Raw genomic sequence first — 20760 nt, forward strand, 5'->3', positions numbered from 1 at the left:
CACATGGAAATTTAGGATGGATATACAGTATGATTTGAAAAGTGTATATTCTGTAATTGGCATTTTATTGTTCCCTATTTGGTTTTGTAAATTGATATTGTTCAATAAAAACTAAAAGGATGCTTTACTAGGATGCCTTTTTTTACAATTTCCAATAGATGGCAGTGCTCCTCTGATGAGCAGGTATTTCTGGAGAATGACTGAGGAAGTGATTAGTTCTTTTATAGACTAGGTTAGGGCCAGATGCCAGACACAGAAATAGTAAACATGAAAGTGAGAAGCAGACTGTAGTTTAAAGCTGTCTGTGTCTGTAGTGTTCAGCGGCCTCCTGAGATCTGATCCGTGTGTCTATTCGTGTCTGACGCCTGACGGGACAGAGAAGATCAGCGAGAAGAAGATCATGTACAACAACAACAACAGCAGCAGCACACCATCCTCCTCCTCCTCATCCGAGGCTGGAGATGCTAGAAGTTCGCAGTTTAACCCGGGAGAGCCGCTCAGACAACCGCGAACGACTCCTCCGGTGTCGGACGGCATCTCAGGTGAAGTGAAGTTCACTGCTAGCTGACATGCTAGTCCGCTAATAACCACTTCTGTGAAGTAGCTAACTGTGTCAGAGGCATTTGAGAGGAATATATTCGCACATTTCTTTGTCTCTTTTGTTTAGTCCTCTATTTGAGTCAGCCTCGGTTAAACAAAGCAGAACATGTGGGTTAATTAACCTGTGAAATTGAGTGACTCGAATCGACGGCAGTTAATGCTAATCACTGTTTAGATGTGGATTATCATGATTTGACTTGTATATAGCCTGATACATGTATTTATATGGGTGTAAATATGTTTGTGTCTATGTAGGCTTATAATATATATTTATAGACTAATGCTTTTTTAAGCAAAGCTTCTTTTTTATTACAATGCCAGTCGAGATACCTGAATATGCTTGTCCATGTTTGTGTAAATGTCTGAGGTGACTAATGTTTTGAAGCTTTTTTTTTACAATTTCAGTAGAGTTGCCTATAATAGATGTATAGACAGACAGACAATCATAGGATAGATACGCAGAAGGATGCATAGTTCGATAACTTTACATTCAATGGAAGTTGATGCGATAGATAGATAGATAGATTGCATTAATAGACCGTCAGATGATGAGTAGACAGACAGATGATGGATGGATGGATGGATAGATAGATAGATAGATAGATAGATAGATAGATAGATAGATAGATAGATGCATGAATAGACAGATGATGCATGAATAGACAGAAGATGCATGGAACCATAGATAGATAGATAGATAGATAGATAGATAGATAGATAGATAGATAGATAGATAGATAGATAGATAGATAGATAGATGGATAGAAAGTTCGATATTTGGCAGAATAGAAATATGGATGCATGGATAAATGATGGATGCATAGATAGATAGATAGATAGATAGATAGATAGATAGATAGATAGATAGATAGATAGATAGATAGATAGATAGATATGGATGGAAGGATGGATATGGATAGATAGATAGATAGATAGATAGATAGGAAGTTCGATATTTGGCAGAATAGAAATATGGATGGATAAATGATGGATGCATGGATAGAAAGACTGATAGATGCATAGATAGATAGATAGATGATAGATAGATAGATAGATAGATAGATAGATAGATAGATAGATAGATAGATAGATAGATAGATAGATGCAAGGATAGAAAGATAGACTGATGGACAGATAGTGAGTTAGATAGATTAGGTTATTGCAGTCTTCGAAATAAAGTTAAACGGTCACTTAGTGGGGAAGATAGTTAATCTGGCCAAATTTGTCATTTCGTTTAACTTCATCTTTATGGAGTTGCTATTGCATCTACAGTCTACACTACAAGTTTTTATTATTGTTATTTCCCAAGGTTTAGAAGCCATCAAAACTATGAAATAAATAACACATATGGGAGTTATGTTATGACTAAAAATGTAAAAATGGATTAATTACGGTGTTCATTGCTTCATCTTCCAGACAGCAGAGGATCCCCTGTACTTTCTAATTCAGGACACAATAGCAGCAGTGTTGCAGATGCACTGGTGAAAAACTCCAAACTGTCTGCTACCGCAGCCGAGTTTGTCCCAGGATGTTATGCATCATTTCAAGTGAGTCTGTGTGGCTCTTTTAAAATAAAAATAAAATATCTTTACCCAGATGTTAGTCTAATATTCTCTCTCTATAGGAAGATGTGTATTCGGATGAGGCTGAAGGATACTACGCTGAGCCCTCACTGGCTGAATTAGTTCAGGATTTCGTAAGCCATCTGAACTCATCTCCGGGGTCCTTTGAGTCAGAAATCGAGTACATCACAGACACGCTGAACAGCTGGGTCACTACAGAGGAGATCCTGCAGGAGCTCGTAGAGCTCATCTACGTACAGGTGTGCTTGTGATGAGTTTCTCAGAATGGATCGGTGTGGTATCCTGTCAAAGTGCAAAGTGTGCATCCTAAAGGAATAGTTCACCTGAAAATGCATTTTTATCTTATGAATCAAAATTAGAGTTGACTTCATACCAAACTTTTTGACTTTGGTTTGGTACCATACTAAGTTATATTTTCCAAATGCATTTATATTATATCTTTTGTAACAAAATACACTACTGTATCAAATCAAATTGGCATTTTAGAATGATTTCTGAAGGATCATGACATGTGACACTGAAGACTGGAGTAATGATACTGAAAATTCAGCTTTGCATCACAGAAATAAATTCTATTTTAAAGTACAAACCCAATTCCATAAAAGTTGGGACACTGTACAAATTGTAAATAAAAACAGAATGCAATGATGTGGAAGTTTCAAATTTCAATATTATATTTAGAATACAACATAGATGACATATCAAATGTTGAAAGTGAGACATTTTGAATTGCCATGCCAAATATTGCCTCCTTTTGGATTTCATGAGAGCTACAAATTCCAAAAAAGTTGGGACGGGTAGCAATAAGAGGCCAGAAAAGTTAAATGTATATATACGGAACAGCTGGAGGACCAATTTGCAACTTATTAGGTCAATTGGCAACATGATTGGGTATAAAAACGTTCCTATTCCTAAACTTGAGCAACTTGTCTCCTCAGTCCCCAGACGTTTGCAGACTGTTATTAAAAGAAGAGGGGATGCCACTCAGTGGTAAAAATGGCCTTGTCCCAACTTTTTTGAGATGTGTTGATGCCATGAAATTTAAAATCAACTTATTTTTCCCTTAAAATTATGCATTTTCTCAGTTTAAACATTTGATATGTCATCTATGTTGTATTCTAAATATAATATTGAAATTTGAAACTTCCACATCATTGCATTCTGTTTTTATTCACAATTTGTACAGTGTCCCAACTTTTATGGAATTGGGTTTGTATATTATACGGTGAAGTATATTATACGGATATAAATAAATATATAAAAATATATACATACACACACACGCATGCATTTATCAAATGGACAAAAATGTGAATAATATGAAATAAAAATGACAAAAAGCTGCATGAATTGTACTCTAAATTTTGTCTTTTAGAGTAAATTGTGTCTTGTAAAGTTTTTCATGTTCTGTTGAAAAAGCATGCATTTTACCTAACGTGAGATGGCCTCTGTAACAACTTGGGTATTTTTATATTATGGATAATCAGTTATTCAATTGTTTAAATTGGTAAATCTCAAATCATGCATCAATGCTGTGTTTGCTTCCCACAGTCCACGTCTCTGCCTAACTTCGCCTACACTGGTGCGCGGCTCTGTAACCATCTCTCGCATCACATCCATCTCACTCCACCCACCGGTAACTTCAGACAGCTGCTGCTGAAGAGGTAAACCATAAAAAAGCCTCCTTAAATTGTAAAATATGTAACAAAAAACAAAACAAAATTTTATGCATTTTGCAGAAGAACATTTTTTGTTGGCTCTGACTGTGCAGATGAATATGATTATCATACTGCTCATAAAACATTCACTACTAGACTTAAGAGATCAAAACAGTTTAGATGGAAAGGATCTCAAGCTGAAGACGTTACTGTATCTTTACCCACATGTATACACATCATTTCCTATATATGAATGTGAATAGATGTGTCTGATGTGTCTATTCACATCACATATGAATGTGAATAGATATGAATGATGTGTCTATTCACATCATTTCAAGGAAATGATGTGAATAGACACATCATTTCCTTGAAAAGAAATTGCAGCACGGTGCTACAACCATAATGAACTGACCTTTACAATAGATAATTCTTTATGGTGAATTCTGTTAGAGAGTTACATATGGCCATTTATCTGTTCAGTAAAACACTTTACTCACCCTTTGAGTGATAAAAACACCATCTTTGCATTGCTTTTACATTTCAAATCCCTCAGTTCTCGGCATCTCTAAAAAAAAGCCAAGCCAATGTTGATTCATGTTTTATTACGAGCTCTGTCGCGCTCCGTTTTCCCCACGAGACTCGCCTCTGTTGGGCATTTGTTTAAAACAAATGCACACAATAATTTGTAATAACAAAAACACATTTCGTAAGAAGCATTGATAATTTATTGACTCGTTATTTCAAATATTAATTTTGAACAAATGTGTCCCTTTTAAATAATGTCACTAATTTCTTCCTTTTTCTATCTTAGCCTTTACTTTCAGTTTTGTTTACTCAGATTTTTCAGTTTCATTTATCCTTAAGCTCCATTCTGTGGCGTTTGTGTAGGTGTCGAACTGAGTATGAGCGGAGGGAGCAGTCCATGAGAGGAGATCAGGAGACCCAGAAAAAGTTTCACTCATATGTGCTGTTTCTGGGGGAGCTTTACCTTAACTTGGAGGTCAGTTCACAACCAATGCTTTTCATTTCTTGCCACAAAATATGACAAATATGGGTATTACACAGCTCTCTGGAATACAGTCTAATAACCAATTGACTATTTTTATAGACTGTCTGTGATCATGTGCATTTATCAACATCGCAAGTCTAGTAATGCAATGTACATTTGTGATATTACCTTGTCAGTGCACACTAAAAAGTGTTGGGTTGATTAAATCCAAGTTTGGGTCAAATATGGAGAAAGCCAGCTCTTAAACCATTGGTTTACATTTTTAAATGAAACAATTTTAAACCAATGGTTGCGCTAGTCCATTTTTCTAATTCAATGGCTGAGGGAATGATGGCAATTTTTTTTTTTTCTTCTTTTGGAAAGCCATGGAAACTGCAAATGGAAATGCACACAAAAATGTATTTGTGTTAGTAATGTTTATTTGTTCATTTTTTATTACTGATTACTTGTCTTTTTTACATTTATCATTTGAAATCAAGCTTCCTTGTTCTATGTGAAGCTATTGCAACAAAATTACCCCATTGTAAAAACAAATACATTTAGTAAATATTTGTGAGAGAATTGTAATTGATCAACGTTTATATATGAAAAAGCTTAAAAGCTTCATCATATAAAGTGACATTTTTTTACTGCCAAGACTTTCAATAGAATGACAAAAATCACTAAAGGACAGTAAGATCTCCCTGAAAAAGTTTTACATTTTTATTTTGTATAATCTTTGCTATTCTATTTTTCTTTATTTTTTAATTTTATTTATTTATGCAAGATCAGATGGTGGCATTCAAATCTATACTACTACTATATTTACTATAATGACGAGTCAGAATTATATATCTGTCTAATAAACTATCCTCATTTAGAAGTCTCTCTGGATAGAAGCATCAGCAAAATGATTAAATATACTGTAGATAATGGACCGTTTATTTATATTATTTTTAAATATTACTGTTTAGTTTAGTTTATTCATGTTGATGTTAATTTTTATTTATATTATTTTTTTAAATATTACTATTTAGTTTAGTTTATTCATGTTAATGTTATTTTTTTTTATTCGTATTATTTTTAAATATTACTATTTAGTTTAGTTTATTCATGTTAATGTTAATTTATTTTTATCTAAGTTAATTTTGTTTTTTATTTCCGGTTAGTAATTTTTGTGCTTCGACTTATTTCAGTTAAACTTATTTCTTATTTTCAGTTAGTTAAATTTTTTTTCATCTTTTATTTGTTTTTTGTTTTGTTTTTTGTTTTTTACGTTCAGTTAACCATTTAAAAAAAAAGTTTTAGTCTAACCCTGACACAATCAGCCGTTCATCCTTACTAAATAAACCCCAGGGCAAAGCTTGACCTGCTCCGTCTGAGCAAATTATAAATGCTTATAGGCTTTAGCCTAAACCAATTAAAACCCTTTGTCTATTCCTTTGCATAATCAAGCATATAAAACCTATCATATATATCTGCTTGAATTCAAATGTCAAGTTTTCATATTTGTAGCTGGTTATTCAAATGTAGCAGTTCATTTATTCAGTTGCCCAAAATATGAACTGTTTGTTACAATTTCAATCCTTTAATATTTTTCAGGTGAAAAGTGGGAAAGACACACCAGGACGAGCTAATGTCTTACTGGGAGCGCTAAAGGATCTTTTGAACACATTATTCTCTCACCCAGATGACCCGAATCTAATTTGTGCAGTCAGATTACTCAAGGTGTGAAATATTCCTGTTCCTATACAGTGTAACTGCAGTAAATGTAATACTCTGCAGGAGTTATCGAGTGATCTCAGGACTCAATTTAAGGTCATTAGTGATAGTAATCCTGATGTAAACAAAGACCTTGACATTTCTAGACAACTCAAAATGCTTAAATGGAATAATACCTTTAATTGAATCAATCCTCAGATAATTATGCACTACTAAGCTATTGGCGCTGACTTGCATTGTTTTACTGTACTGATCCGACAAGCTGAGCGGCTCCATTCTGGATGACACATGGAAGGAGAAAGGGCAGTCAGACATGAGTGAGATCATCAAGAAGATTGAAGAAATTTTGTTGGACGCCAAATGCAGCCGGTGAGCGAGTCGGGCAACAGAAGATTTAGTATATATACAGTAGTAGCCGAAAGTGATGTCCGGATTTTTTTTTAAGGAGTAGTTCACTTTAAAAAAAACTTTTGCTGATAATTTACTCATCCCCATGTCATCCAAGATGTACATGTCTTTCTTTCTTCAGTCGAAAAGAAATGAAGGTTTTTGATGAAAACATTCCAGGATTTTTCTCCATATAATGGACTTCAATGGGAACCAAACGGTTCAAGGTCCAAAAGAAACTTTCAGCGCAAACTGTTCAAAGGGCTTTAAACGATTCCAGATGATGAATAAGGGTCTTATCTAGCGAAACTATCGCTCATTTAAAAAAAAAAAAATGAACAAAGTTTAAGTTTTATAAGCTCAAATTGTCACCTTGCTCTGTTCTGTGATGCGCATTGAACAGAGCAAGGTGACCATTTGAGCTTATGAAACTTAAACTTTGTTTTTTTTTTTAATGAGCGATCGTTTCGCTTGATAAGACCCTTATTCATCATCTGGAATCGTTTAAAGCCCTTTGAACAGTTTGCACTGAAAGTGTCTTTTGGACCTTGAACCGTTTGGTTCCCATTGAAGTCCATTATATGGAGAAAAATCTTGGAATGTTTTCATCAAAAACCTTAATTTCTTTTCGACTGAAGAAAGAAAGACATGGACATCTTGGATGACATGGGGGTGAGTAAATTATCAGCAAAAGTTTTTTTATAAGTAAACTACTCCTTTAATGAATTATGCATTTGTAAGCATATTCCATTGTTGGGTTTCGAGTCATTTGTTTTATTTGTGATAACGCAACATAATTGTACCAACATAATTTTTTCCAGACTGTCATGCAAATAAATTATGATCACTTGCAAAACCAAGAGAGAACCAATTGAAATTATAATAACTGTAATTCATTTTCTAGTCAGGGTATCCTTTTTGGGTTTTTTAACATTGTAAAATAAAAATAGTTTTGTCAGGTTGGTTTAGTGTTTTGTAAAATATTTTTTTAAATATCTTTCTGATACTTCTATGGTGTAATGGGACCAGTAGGGTCAATGAAAACAAATCCCCTCTCCGGACATCACGTTTGGTCTCTACTGAATGTATGTAGTGTTGAGGTTTATGAACAGCACTGTCTGCTCTCACATTGGTGATCACTGACTATACACTTGCACATCTTTTCAATTGTTATTGTTGCTCATGACAATAGAAACTCAACTTCTAGTTGCTTTGTTGCTGCATATGACTGTGTGTGTGAATAGCCTTTATTTGGATGAGAGCAATTCAGTTGCATTATTGAGAAGTCTATTGTATCTGTGCTTTTGTAGAGATGTTAGACAGATGCTATTGAAACTGGTGGAGTTACAGTCCAGTAACTGGGGGCGAGTTCACACAGCCGCTGTGTCCAGTGATGCTACACCTGACAATGACCCCAACTACTTTATGGTGTGTATATATGCATGAGAAATTACATTCATTCAGATGCACACAATGAGGTTTTGGAGTAAAATATGTCATCTGTTGTCATCAAACAACAACAAAAAAAATACAGTAAAAACAATAATATTGTGAAATAGAAATAACGGTTTTCTATTTGATTATATTTGAAATGTAATTTATTCCTGTCATGGCAAAGTTTCAGTTTGCTGTGTAAAAGCATTCATTTCTTTAAAAAAAAGTATTCTGTGACCGTATATCTGGAGCCTCTCTCACTGCGTTTCTCTCATGTTTATGTCCTCAGAATGAACCAACCTTCTACACAGCAGATGGGACGCCTTTCACAGCTGCAGATCCTGGTGAGTGTTGGTATGACCCGTGGACAGACGTCATCAAGTGGCTGAATATCACAAAACCATGTTCAAGTCCAAAAAAAAAAAATAATTAATACGTGCATTTTTTTTTTTATTTTCATATAAAGTATACCAAATTTTCATTAACGTAACGTTTTTTGTTTTTTTTAGATTATTAATAATAATAATTACTGTCTTTTTACTTCATTAATGTTTCATGTTTAAAAAAAAAAGAAGTCTTCTAAAATAACTGGCTTCTTTTTGAATATATTTTTTGAATATAATTTATTTCTGTGATGGCAAACATTAATTTTCAGCAGCCGTGATCAATTTAAGGCTTCCTAAATACTTGAGCTTTTTTTTTTTTTTTTTTTTTTTTGCATTAGGGTTATGATAAATATTATTATTTATCTATAAATAATTATATTGTTTATATTGGTATATAATAATTATATTGGTATTTTGTTTACACAATGCTCATACAGGTTGATTTTTTTTTTTTTTTTTTTTTTTTTTTTAATTTGGTTTAAAATATTATGTTTTTGACAGGATTCTACTAATTTGTTCACGTTTAATTCGATTAACATTTATTTGTATTAATTCGATTAACATTTATTTTACTTTTCACAATGCATAACGTTTCAAAGCAGCTTTACAAAAAATACCTGTCCTGTTTCTATTTTACAATTAAGAGTAATCAGTTATCTTAGGTGACTGAAATATGGCAGAAATGTACAGTTCTAAGATAATATGAATCATACAGTCAAGCATCATGTATCATCATGTATTCATTTAGGCAGAAACATTGAGCATGAAAGTGTTATTTGTCCTCTTTTTTTTCACCACAGAATACTCAGAAAAATATCAGGAGATTCTAGACAGAGAAGACTACTTCCCTGATGCATATGAGCAGAATGGAAATGAATCGTGAGTAGATGTTTGTAAATTTGTGTTCAGAATATCCAATATATCGTCTGTTTACTGCACAACTTAGTAATATATTAAACCTGTGAGGAGTGTGTGGCCATCATTGACATCAATTTTTTTTATATATTTTATTTTAAAATTCTAAATGTAAATGTATATATATATATATATATATATATATATATATATATAAATTTATTTCAGTTAAATTTCATTTTATTTCAAATAACAAAAGTTTTTTTTTTATGGTTTTAGTTATACCTATAATAATAACCCTGGTGTGACCATCCCCTCTGCTCAAACTCCAGTAATTGTCCTCATCACAATGATGCTTGGTGGAGTCAAAGAGCAAATTTGAGTGAAGTCAGCAGTCCAGGGAGAGAGGGGGGCTTAGCAACACCTCCCAGTCTTATTCAGCGTAGTCTTCAGCCCATTGGATGGGCCATGAACAGATGCACATGTGCCTTTAGGGCAGTGGTCCCAAACTCACGGCCCTTTGTGGCATCCTACTTGACATTAAAGTTTAATGTTAGTGCGGCCCGTCATTGCGTGTGGCGCATTTAAAAAAAAAGGTTTTATATGCCTTATGGGCTACCATAGATAGTCTCATGACAGCTTACGGTGGGTTTGTTGTCAAAAGTTGTCATAGACAACTGCGAAGTACAAACACACTGAGCCTGGAAAAAATGAGCGTGTCACTTCAGTTCCGCGAGACGCATACAGTTCTGTTTATTAATCGCTAGAGCGCCGAAAGTTACGGACTGCAGCTTTAAATAACCCAACTTTAACAACACAAAGGGCAGATCCCTCGACCACAGCTGATGACGTCTTCAAAGAGTAGTTCACTTTTAAAAAAACTTTTGCTGATAGTTTACTCACCCCCATATCATCCAAGATTTCCATGTCTTTCTTTCTTCAGTTGAAAAGAATGAAGGTTTTTGATGAAAACATTCCAGGATTTTTCTCCATATAATGGACTTCAATGGGGACCAAATGGTTCAAGGTCCAAAAGACAGTTTCAGTGCAAACTGCAAACTGTTCAAAGGGCTTTAAACGATTTCAGACGATGAATAAGGGTCTTATCAAGTGAAACGATCGCTCATTTAAAAAAAAAAAACCAACAACAAAGTTTTAATTTTTATAAGCTCAAATGGTCGCCTTGCTCTGTGCGTTCAGGATTCTCCTGTTCAAACTCGTGATCAAAACGAACAAATCTTTTTTCGTGCCATTTGGGTCATTCAACGAACGGAATGAACGGGTTGACTCGGGGAAAAGATTTGTTCATTTTGATGAACGTTGTTTGAACAGGAGAGTCACGAACGCGCATCACAGAACAGAGCAAGCTGAACATTTGAGCTTATAAAACTTAAACTTTATTTTTTAATTTTTTTAATGAGTGATCGTTTCGCTAGATAAGACCCTTATTCTTCGTCTGAAATCGTTTAAAGCCCTTTAAACCGTTGCAGTTTGCACTGAAACTGTCTTTTGGCCCTTGAACCGTTTGGTTCCCATTGAAGTCCATTATATGGAGAAAAATCCTGGAATTTTTTCATCAAAAACCTTAATTTCTTTTCGACTGAAGAAAGAAAGACATGGACATCTTCATCTTGGATGACATGGGGGTGAGAATTATCAGCAAAAGTTTTTTTTAAAAGTGAACTACTCTTTTAAGAGATGCTTGAGTGACCAAATAAGCTTTTCTTCGATTCCTCCATCCTCATTTTAGCATCCTCAGGAAAGGAGGGTTGGAGCATAGACACGAGGAAACTCATGTAAATAAATATCTAAGCTTGCACTGTTCCATCCGTTTCAGTTCCTGTGACGATGATGATGAAATGGATCCAGAGATCGAGGAGGCGTTTGAGAAGTTTTGCCTGGAGTCGGATGCAAAAAGAAGGAAATGAGAGACTGTGAGGTTGTCATGTTAACACATTACCCGACCAGCTGGAATGTTTCAGAGTGGGCGGAACCAAGAACACTTCGGTTGATTTTCGTTTCATTTCTCATCAATCACTTCTTGGCTACAACATCGCTGGATTTATGGCTGGGATTACTGTTTAGTTGAAATGCGGTATAATTTGCAAGTCCGTCAGGCCATCAAGTTGTCAGTAGCCATTGGTTTGGCATTTGGGATGTGAGGTTTATTTTATGCGTGTTCTGATTTATCAAACATCCCCCTCAAAAAAAAAAAAAGTTTGCAGTGAAATTTTAATATGAGCCGAAGAGTAGCATCATCGTGTACGTGTGGTTTGTTTGCAGATTAACTGCTCAGTAAATGTAGGAGAAATGAGGCGGGGCGTGTCGCTTTGTGTTTTACTCCTCAAGGCTTTGCCGTATAAAGTTACAGAGCACTGACCGTAAGACAAAAACGTTTTAAGAAAACAAAACTACTGTTATTCCTTCCACAGATTCTCCTTGAATCTTTACTTTGAGTTCTACTTTCAATTTATTCACGTTTGTGAGGAAAAGAGGAACCCCAACTTTAAAGTATGTTTGGTTTTTTTGAATGCAGGGATACATTTTTCCACATCTGTTAAATAAGCGTGTCAAATCAGAGGAAAAGCTCAGTACAGGTTTGGGGATTTACACAGATTCATCCGCCACTGTGATTTACAGATGTTTTCTGATCACCATTCATCTCATGGATCCCAGATAAAGGAATGTTTATTTTAATATAGCTGTAAATATTATTTGCTGCATTGTTTGCCTGCAATAAATCTTTATTAATACACTGTCTCTTTGTGTTTCTGTTGGTCTGAACTGAGCTGTTTTTGTTAGTCCTGTTTTTTTTCTATAGTGGACGGTTAGATGAGATGCTGTCCAACTTGTTTTGCAATCGTTCATGCGTGGCGTCCCCAGTTGCCGACCAGTGAATGAAAGTATATTTTACCCCGATGTATTATACAATATAACATTAACTATGACCCTTTATGTTGGCTTTTGTAAACTGATGATGATTTTCAAAGTAAGAAAACAAAATTATACTGATATTCAGTAAACATTTTTTATGAAAATGTTAATTTATATGCAATTATAATGCACAAAATGGTGAATTTCACACAAAAATAATAAAAAAGATGTCAATTCATATATCTAAATTTATCTTAATCGGTGTTCATAACGTTTGCACCAAGGGGGCGACAACAGAGCGCACAGATTTATGGGTATACTCTAGAAGAAGTGGTTCATCCAATAAGCGTCGTTCTCTTCATTAACCGCGAAAATTTACATGGCGACTATGGACAGTCCGATTCATTTCTGTAAATCGGTTCTTTTGAACAGTCGTGTCAAAGTAATGAATGCAAAAACGATTCGGCGATTATTAATCTAAGAACACATGACTGATTATGATGGTTTTTTTTTCGTGTTTAATCAGTGTTCGTGTTGTAATGTCGTTGCTCATTTCAGTTTGATATAGCTTTTACAAATAATTAAAATCTATATGAAAACTTTTGACTTCCAAATTTCTGAGTCATACGATCAAATAGTAAATTTGGTATACGTTTTATTTGTAACATTTCTGCTTTTCGGGTATATAACGTTACTTAAAATTCGACCCATAAAGTTAAATCCCCTTTTCACTGACACTCCCGGGTTTGTAAACCAGTTTTGTCGATTGATTCAAAAGATCCGACTCGAAAGAACGGTCATTTTGCGAATCGAATAGCGCAATTTGACTCGCGCCTGTGTGGTTTGTTTGTGTCTCTTCAGTGATTGTTAGTGTTTAGGTTTTAGACCGTCGCAGTCAAATGATTATGTAAATTGTTTTTAGTTCCAGTCGTAGCGTTTTCAGTGTCATGTTGAGTGAGTCATGTGTTCGGTTAGGTTTATTGTCATGTATGTGGATGAGTCGGTGGATGTGTATTACGCAGACGGGTGCAGACTTCAGCTCTCACCCTGCGGATCAGAATTCATGATAGAGAAACACTTGTCACCCTCTGCACACCCGCTACAGCCCAAAGAGAGAGTCAGACAAAGAACAAGATTCGCCATCAGCGAGTATAAGGTACACATATCACCCTTTCATCTGTATAACTATCAAAACTGTGCCATTGTAATGCTAAACATCTATCTATCTATCTATCTATCTATCTATCTATCTATCTATCTATCTATCTATCTATCTATCTATCTATCTATCTATCTATCTATCTATCTATCTATCTATCTATCTATCTCACCATCTGTATAGCATATCCATTCATCCATTTATGAGTTGTCTTTTGTTTGTCACAAGTATTTAACTGCTGTTAATATGGATGCACAGTATAAAATTAAATCATTTATTTGTTTTCTCTTTTGTTTAGGCACTGGTAGTGAATGCTTTGGAATTCAGAAACAAGTATGCAACTCATCCATTTTTGCCTGAAGAGCTCATAACAGTGGAATTCAACAAGGTTAGACTATCCTAAAGCTGTTGTAAAGGTTTACTTTATTACTGAAATCATGTAAATCCAGCTTAATTTCTCATTTATGCTTAAATGTTCATTTTCAGAGGTTCAACAGTGCCATAACTGAGGTTGAGTGGCCAGGGTCTGACTCTTGCACCACTGGGTCACATGGAGAGATCACAGTTTGCTCTGTTGATGGACATGCCGAACTGGTTCTTTCCTCTTCTGGAGAAGAGTTCACGGCGAAGTTTATCTGTCGGTCCAGCCAAAATGAAGTAGAGTCGCAGTATTTGCAGCTTCAAGGTCACCAACACAAAAGCACATGTTTATTAAGTGGCTTGTCATTAAAATCTGCCACGGTTAAGGGTTTAAGCTCCTCAGCTGGTGCTTGGTTGGACCATCCTGGGTCGGTCGGAAAAAAACTCAATATGGAAAGACTGGAATCAACAAGCTTGAAGTCTGAAAAGGTGGATGTGTACACCAGAGTGATCCAGCACTATTCCCGAGTGCTTTACCCACAGATGTGGTGCTATCCTCTGTCATTGGCTGTCAAGCATTGGGAATCACAAAAAACGAAAATAAATACTATCAATGGGCAAGATAGAAAAGGTTTAACAGACAGCGAAGATAGGCAAACATCTCAAACAGGGCTGAAGACTCATCTGCCCAAACCATTGCCTTTAAAATGTCCCTCTCCTCATCAACACAGGTGAGGAACTCCAAACTACACAACATACAGTCTCATCTCTCTCTCTTTGGCTTTATTTATGGATGAATCTCAATCTGTCAAGATTTGTTAATATTTCATCCCCAAATAAATATGTCATCCCCAAAATCGACCATGTGATGTTCAGGTGGAGATATGACACTTTGAATCCTGATTTGCTGGATCAGGAAGAGGAAGTAACAGCTGAGCTGGTGAAGGTGGTCTGGTGCAAAGGCATTATATACCGGTGATTACCGATTCATTTCATGTTCATACACTCTAAAAAATGCTGGGTTGTTTTAACCCAACTATGGGTCAAATATGGACTAACCCAGCCGTTGGGTTAAATTTTTACATTACATTTTTAACCCAACATTTCGGGTTTGTCCATATTTGACCCAAAATTGGGTTAAAACAACCCAGCATTTTTTACACTCTAAAAAATGCTGGGTTGTTTTAACCCAATTTTTGGTCAAATATGGACAAACCCAAAATGTTGGGTTAAAAATGTACACTCTAAAAAATGCTGGGTTGTTTTAACCCAATTTTGGGTCAAATATGGACAAACCTGAAATGTTGGGTTAAAAATGTAATGTAAAAATTTAACCCAACGGCTGGGTTAGTCCATATTTGACCCAAAGTTGGGTTAAAACAACCCAGCATTTTTTAGAGTGTAATGTAAAAATTTAACCCAACGGCTGGGTTAGTCCATATTTGACCCAAAGTTGGGTTAAAACAACCCAGCATTTTTTAGAGTGTACCTATTGCATCATCTTTTCAGTTATATTTTTCAATTATGCTTTTCCATAGTACTTTCAATTAAAAGAGGATTTGATGTAATCGTTATTCTGAAGAACTGCTTTCAAATATGGGAAAGAAAATCAATATATTTCAATATATTTAGTTTACTTTTGGTTCATGATTTGCACACAGTCCTTAAAGGGACAGTTCACCCAAAAATGAAAATCCTTTCACCATTTTTTCACCCTCATCTTCCAAAACCAATGTGACAAAACTAGCTTTCTTCTGTAAAAACATAAAAGAAGACATTTTGATAAATGTCTGTTATTTTTATCCATAAAAATGAATGTCGAAGGAGTCCAATGTTGTTAGGTTTCCCAGAATTCTTCAAAATATCTTTTTTATTTTATTTTTATTTGGAAAGGTTTGAAATGACATGAGGGTGAGTAAATGATGGCAGCATATTCATTTTTGGGTGAACTGTCCCTTTAAGGACTTTGTGCCAAACAAATAGAGTATGCCTTAGACTTAAACACTGACTGATGATGATTTCATGTTTTTTCTCTCCTTTAGTATAGTAGATGGAGTGATACCGATGGTAGAAATCTCACCCGGTGATGGTTCAGTCATTAGATCCAATGGCGTTCTAGCCAATTACTTCACACATTATAAAGCTGGAGCTGCCCACAGAGACGTAAGACAACACTCACTATCAAGATGAGGGGCTAATGTACTGATACAGAGAGCAGTAGATGAGTTGATTTCTGTGTTCTCAGGCAGTGGAGTGTGTGTATTACCTGTGTGGTCTCCCACCTGACGTACCGGGTCAGCTGTATTCTGTCCAATCTATCGTCACACGGGCCAGCAGGTGAGATGAGATGTTTACTAGCATACAGCTCACATTAAAAAACCAAAATTAATAGACAGGATTCCAGGATAACTTGCGTCATAATATTCCTAAATAGAGGAAAATTCCTTTTTATTGGATTCAGACACCAGGGGGTGAAAATGAGACCCAAAATGTTGCACTGCAAAAAATATTGAACAATGTGTCTGCCACGTCAAGCATCACTGTTAAGTTAACACATTTATTCAGCAAGGATGCATTGAATTGATAGAAAGTGACAGTAAAATACATCTATACAAAAGATTTGTTATTTCTAATAAATGTTTTTTTTTTTTACTTTCTATTCATCAGAGAATCAGATGATTTTTTTTCACATAAATTATTCAATATTCTTTTCTTGACTATGTTTACAAGTCTGTTTGAATAACGCCACTACTATTGTTTTCCTTTTTTTTTTTTTTATTATTATAATTTTTTATGTATTTGGTTAAAGGTTTATGTTTGTAAGTATTGTATATATGTTCTGTTCTTGCAATTCCACTTTGTATCAATGGATAATATGGGCGTCATTCTCCATATTGGATGGTGAGGGACTGTGAATGTATTGTAAAAATCAATAAAAACAAACTGAACTAAATTATTCAATATTCAACGTTGACAATAACAAGGAATGTTTCTTGAGCAGCAAATCAGCATATTAGAATGATTTCTCAATGATCATGTGACATTGAAGACTGGAGTAATGATGCTGAAAATACAGCTTTACCATCACAGGAATAAATTACATTTTAATATTAGGGCTGTCAAGCGATTAATCGCGATTAATCGCATCCAAAATAAAATTTTGTGTTTACATAATATATGTGTGTACTGTGTATAATTATTTGTATACAAATACACACACATGCATGTATATTTAAGAAATATTTGCATGTATATACAGTGTATATATTTATATATAATTGATATTATATATAAATATTTATATATTAAATAAATACATGCATGTATGTGTATTTATATATAGAAAATAATTATTCACAGTACACACACATATATTATGTAAACACATGCTTTTATTTTGGATGCGATTAATCGTTTGACAGCCCTAATTTTAAAATATCTTCTAATAGAAAGCGGTTATTTTAAATTAAATAATGATATATCACATAAATGCAGCCTTGTTTAGAATAAGAGAGTTCTTTCAAAAACACATTACCGCCTAATATCTTTGGAATGGTTTTGTATAATTTGTATATTCCACAAACCACTATAAGAAAACAAAGAAAGACTAATTTTTGTGTGTTTTGTTAGGATTCTGAAATGTTTCATCCAGGCCAGAAGCTCCCTGAGGGTCCCGCTCTCTCTGTACTGCTGGAACGAGGTGTGTGTGACGGAGACTCACTCACTGTCGGTGTATGTGGGTGTGTGTGTGTGTGTGATGATGACGGTTCTGTCTTCAGCAGGCTGCGGTGTGTGATTGTGTACCTGTGGTTCAGGAGGTGACGGTGGCAGGTACAGGACATTTCAAAGCTCTCTCAGACGGGACGGTCGAGGTCTTGTTCCTGGATGGAGTTCGGGCTCAGATGATGTGGAAGTCTGACACATGTACACCTGCACAGGTACATAAACATACTGTATGCATTTCAGTAGTGTACAACTACACACTGATCATGAATCATCTCACCAAACTGCTTGTTTACTTCCACATTTAATCAGCTCTTCACCAGAGACTATTTGTTGATGCAATATGCTTGCATCGATTCACATGCTTAGTTTTTTAGTAATTAGGGGATTTAATCTCAAATTTGCATCAAGTTTTTCATAAATTAAAAATATTAGTTAAATATTATTTTATTCATGTAATGTATTATTTTTAATTTTTATACATTAAATATTGATCATTATATTACAATGTATGGTTATATTGGTGTATATAAATGACATTTTTATGTTCATTTAGTGAAAAACACTGAATATGCCAGTTTTATATTGGTATCATTAAGATAATTACAGTTTTTATTGAAAACAATTTTAATCAGTTTTTATTCTTATTTTGTTTTCATTTTAATTTAACTTTTAAAATGTTTTGTGCTCTGTCTATAATTTTTATTAATCTTTCTTTTTTTAGTTTATTTTAGTACATTAAAGTTAAACTGAATTAAAGAGTTGTTTTGGCTTCTATCTGAAATATATTTTTTAAATGTATATTAGTATTTTATTTATATAATAACTCAGGATTAAATCTGATTTATTTAAATATGACTTTATTTAAATACTTTATTTATTTATTATTATTATTTATTTAACCTTTTTTTCTTCTTATTATTTTACATTTAAAAGGTATATATTCATTTTGCCATAAGTATTGATTTAGACACATGGCCCAGTCCTAATCCGCGTGCCAAATGCTCAATAGAGCATAAATTAAGTTACACTGGAACCATGTCAATAAACAAAGTTTAAAATCTTTAAAAAAAAAAGTTATGAATTCATGAATTTTACATATGCGTTTTATTTATGTGTTTGTGATGATAGTGTGAAGAAATGGAGCAGAGACTCGAGACAGAAACCAAACCATCTCACAGGTGGTGCCAGCTCAATATGCCAGATGGGCACCAAACTCTTGTCCAAGTCGAGACAGAAAAAACATATCACAGGTAAAGGTTTCCTTTCATATATTTAAAATGACTTGCAGATTTATAACTTTATTACCTCTGAAGACATTATGACTGTAACAAAAGATTTGATCTTCCTTTGGTTCTGAACAGCTCGTGCAAGCGTGTGCTTGTGGTCCATGAGCGTGCACACCTCTGGTTGTAGTTTCGCATGTCGCCAGAGGGGGCGTAGTTCTGCAAAAACTCAGAGACTTGCGCAATGCACCTTTAAGAAAATACGTAATTTCCTATTCTCTCTCTCAGGTATGTGTCGGTAGTAGTGCAGTGGTGTGACTGGGTAAAACAGACCGAACAGAGCATGAGCGCAGTGGGTGTGGCTCTCTCAGACTCCGCCCATTCTGACACTCCTCAGCCAATAACATGCAGGTATTAAGGAACTAAGTCTGTGCATCATCTTTATTATAGTATTATAGTGATGCATATCAACCACTCTCATCCAGAAATCTGCTCTCTATGTTCTTTCCAGGGTATTTTAAAATAAAGTTATCAAGTATAATTGCTTTTCTATGTAGTGAAATTGATTGGGGGATAGCCACAACAAACTTATTTGTCTCTTTACAAAGTTTAATGCATTTTAAAGTGTAACTTTTTTATGGTAGAGTTCACTTTTTGGGTGAACTATCCCTTCATCATCCTGATTTGTTTCACCCCTACAGGTCTGTTGTTTCAGAGCTGGAAAAAATCAAGAGGTTTAACTGTATCCTTTTTTGCTGAGATTATATGTGTATGTTAGGGCTGACAAAATAATATTTGAATTTTGAATATTCGTCGAATTAAATTCTAGGTGTAATTGTAGGTGTGCGTCAGTCAGCCTTATCAGTGGTGAACGAGATGTGATGATGATGCAAGAGTTGTTGCTTTTTCACTTATGTAAACTTTCACTTTACATAGCTCTCTAAGGCTACGTCCACATTAATCCGGATACATTTGAACACGGCGTTTTCGTTTAAAAACGCTCTCCGTCCACACTAGGATTTTCAGGCGTTTTCCGACGTTTCAGTGTTCATTTTGCTAATTGCGCCCCCTTGTGGCCTCAGGATACCTAACTGAAATTATGACTTTTAAATTCAAATATAATATGAATATTAGTAATATTTACGTATTCAATTTTAATTGAGTTTTGACAGCCCTATTGTATGTGGCTGTTGATGCAGAAATTGACTATTGAGATTAGAATGTTTTTTTAACACAAAGCATCAGTTTTGTTGGAGAACAGCTCTGTCCTGCGCCCTACAGCGAGATCTTTGAGATGTGAGCGTTCTCCTGATCGTTTCGAGATCAAACTCACTGAGACCTGCATCTCTGAGGCTCTGCTGAAAACCTCCAGAGCCATACAGGACATCGACACGCTCTTATCGGACAGACCGTAGGCTAGACACACAGTTTCAGAAGAGCTTTCCATTCCCCCAAAATTGTCTGGTTTATGGATCAGGGAAATGGAAATGAGGCTGTATGGGACAAACATGAATCTCACTAAACCGGTCTAGAACATGTCGGGGTCATATTTTACCCCACAACATTTTATTGTGCCTATTTTCAAGAACTTCAAGCACATCTCTCTCTCTCTCTCTCTCTCTCTCTCTCTCTCTCAATAAATATATTGTTAAATATAATTCCGTAAATATATATATATATATATATATATATATATATATATAAAATATAAAATATAAATATATATATATATAATTCCGTAAATATATATATATATATATATATATATATATATATATATATATATATATAATATAATTCCG

General features: G+C 34.6%; 2 protein-coding genes across 3 annotated transcripts; both read left to right on the forward strand.

The window, feature by feature from the left end:
- Positions 1–228: 228 nt before the first annotated feature.
- paip1 (poly(A) binding protein interacting protein 1) lies at positions 229–11833 on the forward strand. The gene is made up of 11 exons (XM_039659721.2): positions 229–542; positions 2017–2147; positions 2225–2422; positions 3735–3847; positions 4733–4844; positions 6435–6560; positions 6817–6923; positions 8252–8369; positions 8665–8719; positions 9562–9640; positions 11454–11833. Exons 1-11 carry the CDS (start codon positions 401–403, stop codon positions 11542–11544), a joined length of 1272 nt encoding a protein of 423 aa, XP_039515655.2. The 5' UTR covers positions 229–400; the 3' UTR covers positions 11545–11833.
- A 1073-nt stretch (positions 11834–12906) lies between these two features.
- c4h5orf34 (chromosome 4 C5orf34 homolog) lies at positions 12907–20404 on the forward strand. Of its 2 annotated transcripts, none has more exons than XM_039658559.2 (12): positions 12907–13646; positions 13948–14037; positions 14136–14740; positions 14886–14984; positions 16052–16172; positions 16255–16346; positions 17640–17709; positions 17789–17947; positions 18864–18985; positions 19247–19369; positions 19660–19700; positions 20204–20404. In XM_039658559.2, the coding sequence occupies exons 1-12, from the start codon at positions 13452–13454 to the stop codon at positions 20371–20373; spliced, it is 1887 nt and encodes a 628-aa protein (XP_039514493.2). In that variant the 5' UTR covers positions 12907–13451; the 3' UTR covers positions 20374–20404. The 2 variants fall into 2 exon arrangements, with proteins under 2 accessions (XP_039514493.2, XP_039514494.2); XM_039658560.2 differs by having other exon boundaries at positions 12908–13646; positions 17792–17947.
- The last annotated feature ends 356 nt before the right edge of the window (positions 20405–20760 follow it).

This window comes from Pimephales promelas, chromosome 4, assembly GCF_988280905.1.
Source record: "Pimephales promelas chromosome 4, fPimPro1.hap1.1, whole genome shotgun sequence".
NCBI classification, from domain to species: Eukaryota; Metazoa; Chordata; class Actinopteri; order Cypriniformes; family Leuciscidae; genus Pimephales; species Pimephales promelas.

What these genes read in the sequence shown, in the direction of transcription:
- paip1 (XM_039659721.2), top strand. Translation starts at nt 401, where the DNA reads ATGTACAACAACAACAACAGCAGCAGCACACCATCCTCCTCCTCCTCA. An exon ending in GATGTTATGCATCATTTCAA is followed by an intron (nt 2,148 to 2,224) that starts GTGAGTCTGTGT and finishes CTCTCTCTATAG; the next exon opens with GAAGATGTGTATTCGGATGA. An exon ending in TAGAGCTCATCTACGTACAG is followed by an intron (nt 2,423 to 3,734) that starts GTGTGCTTGTGA and finishes TGCTTCCCACAG; the next exon opens with TCCACGTCTCTGCCTAACTT.
- c4h5orf34 (XM_039658559.2), top strand. Translation starts at nt 13,452, where the DNA reads ATGTGTTCGGTTAGGTTTATTGTCATGTATGTGGATGAGTCGGTGGAT. An exon ending in CCCTCTCCTCATCAACACAG is followed by an intron (nt 14,741 to 14,885) that starts GTGAGGAACTCC and finishes TGTGATGTTCAG; the next exon opens with GTGGAGATATGACACTTTGA. An exon ending in CTGGAGCTGCCCACAGAGAC is followed by an intron (nt 16,173 to 16,254) that starts GTAAGACAACAC and finishes CTGTGTTCTCAG; the next exon opens with GCAGTGGAGTGTGTGTATTA.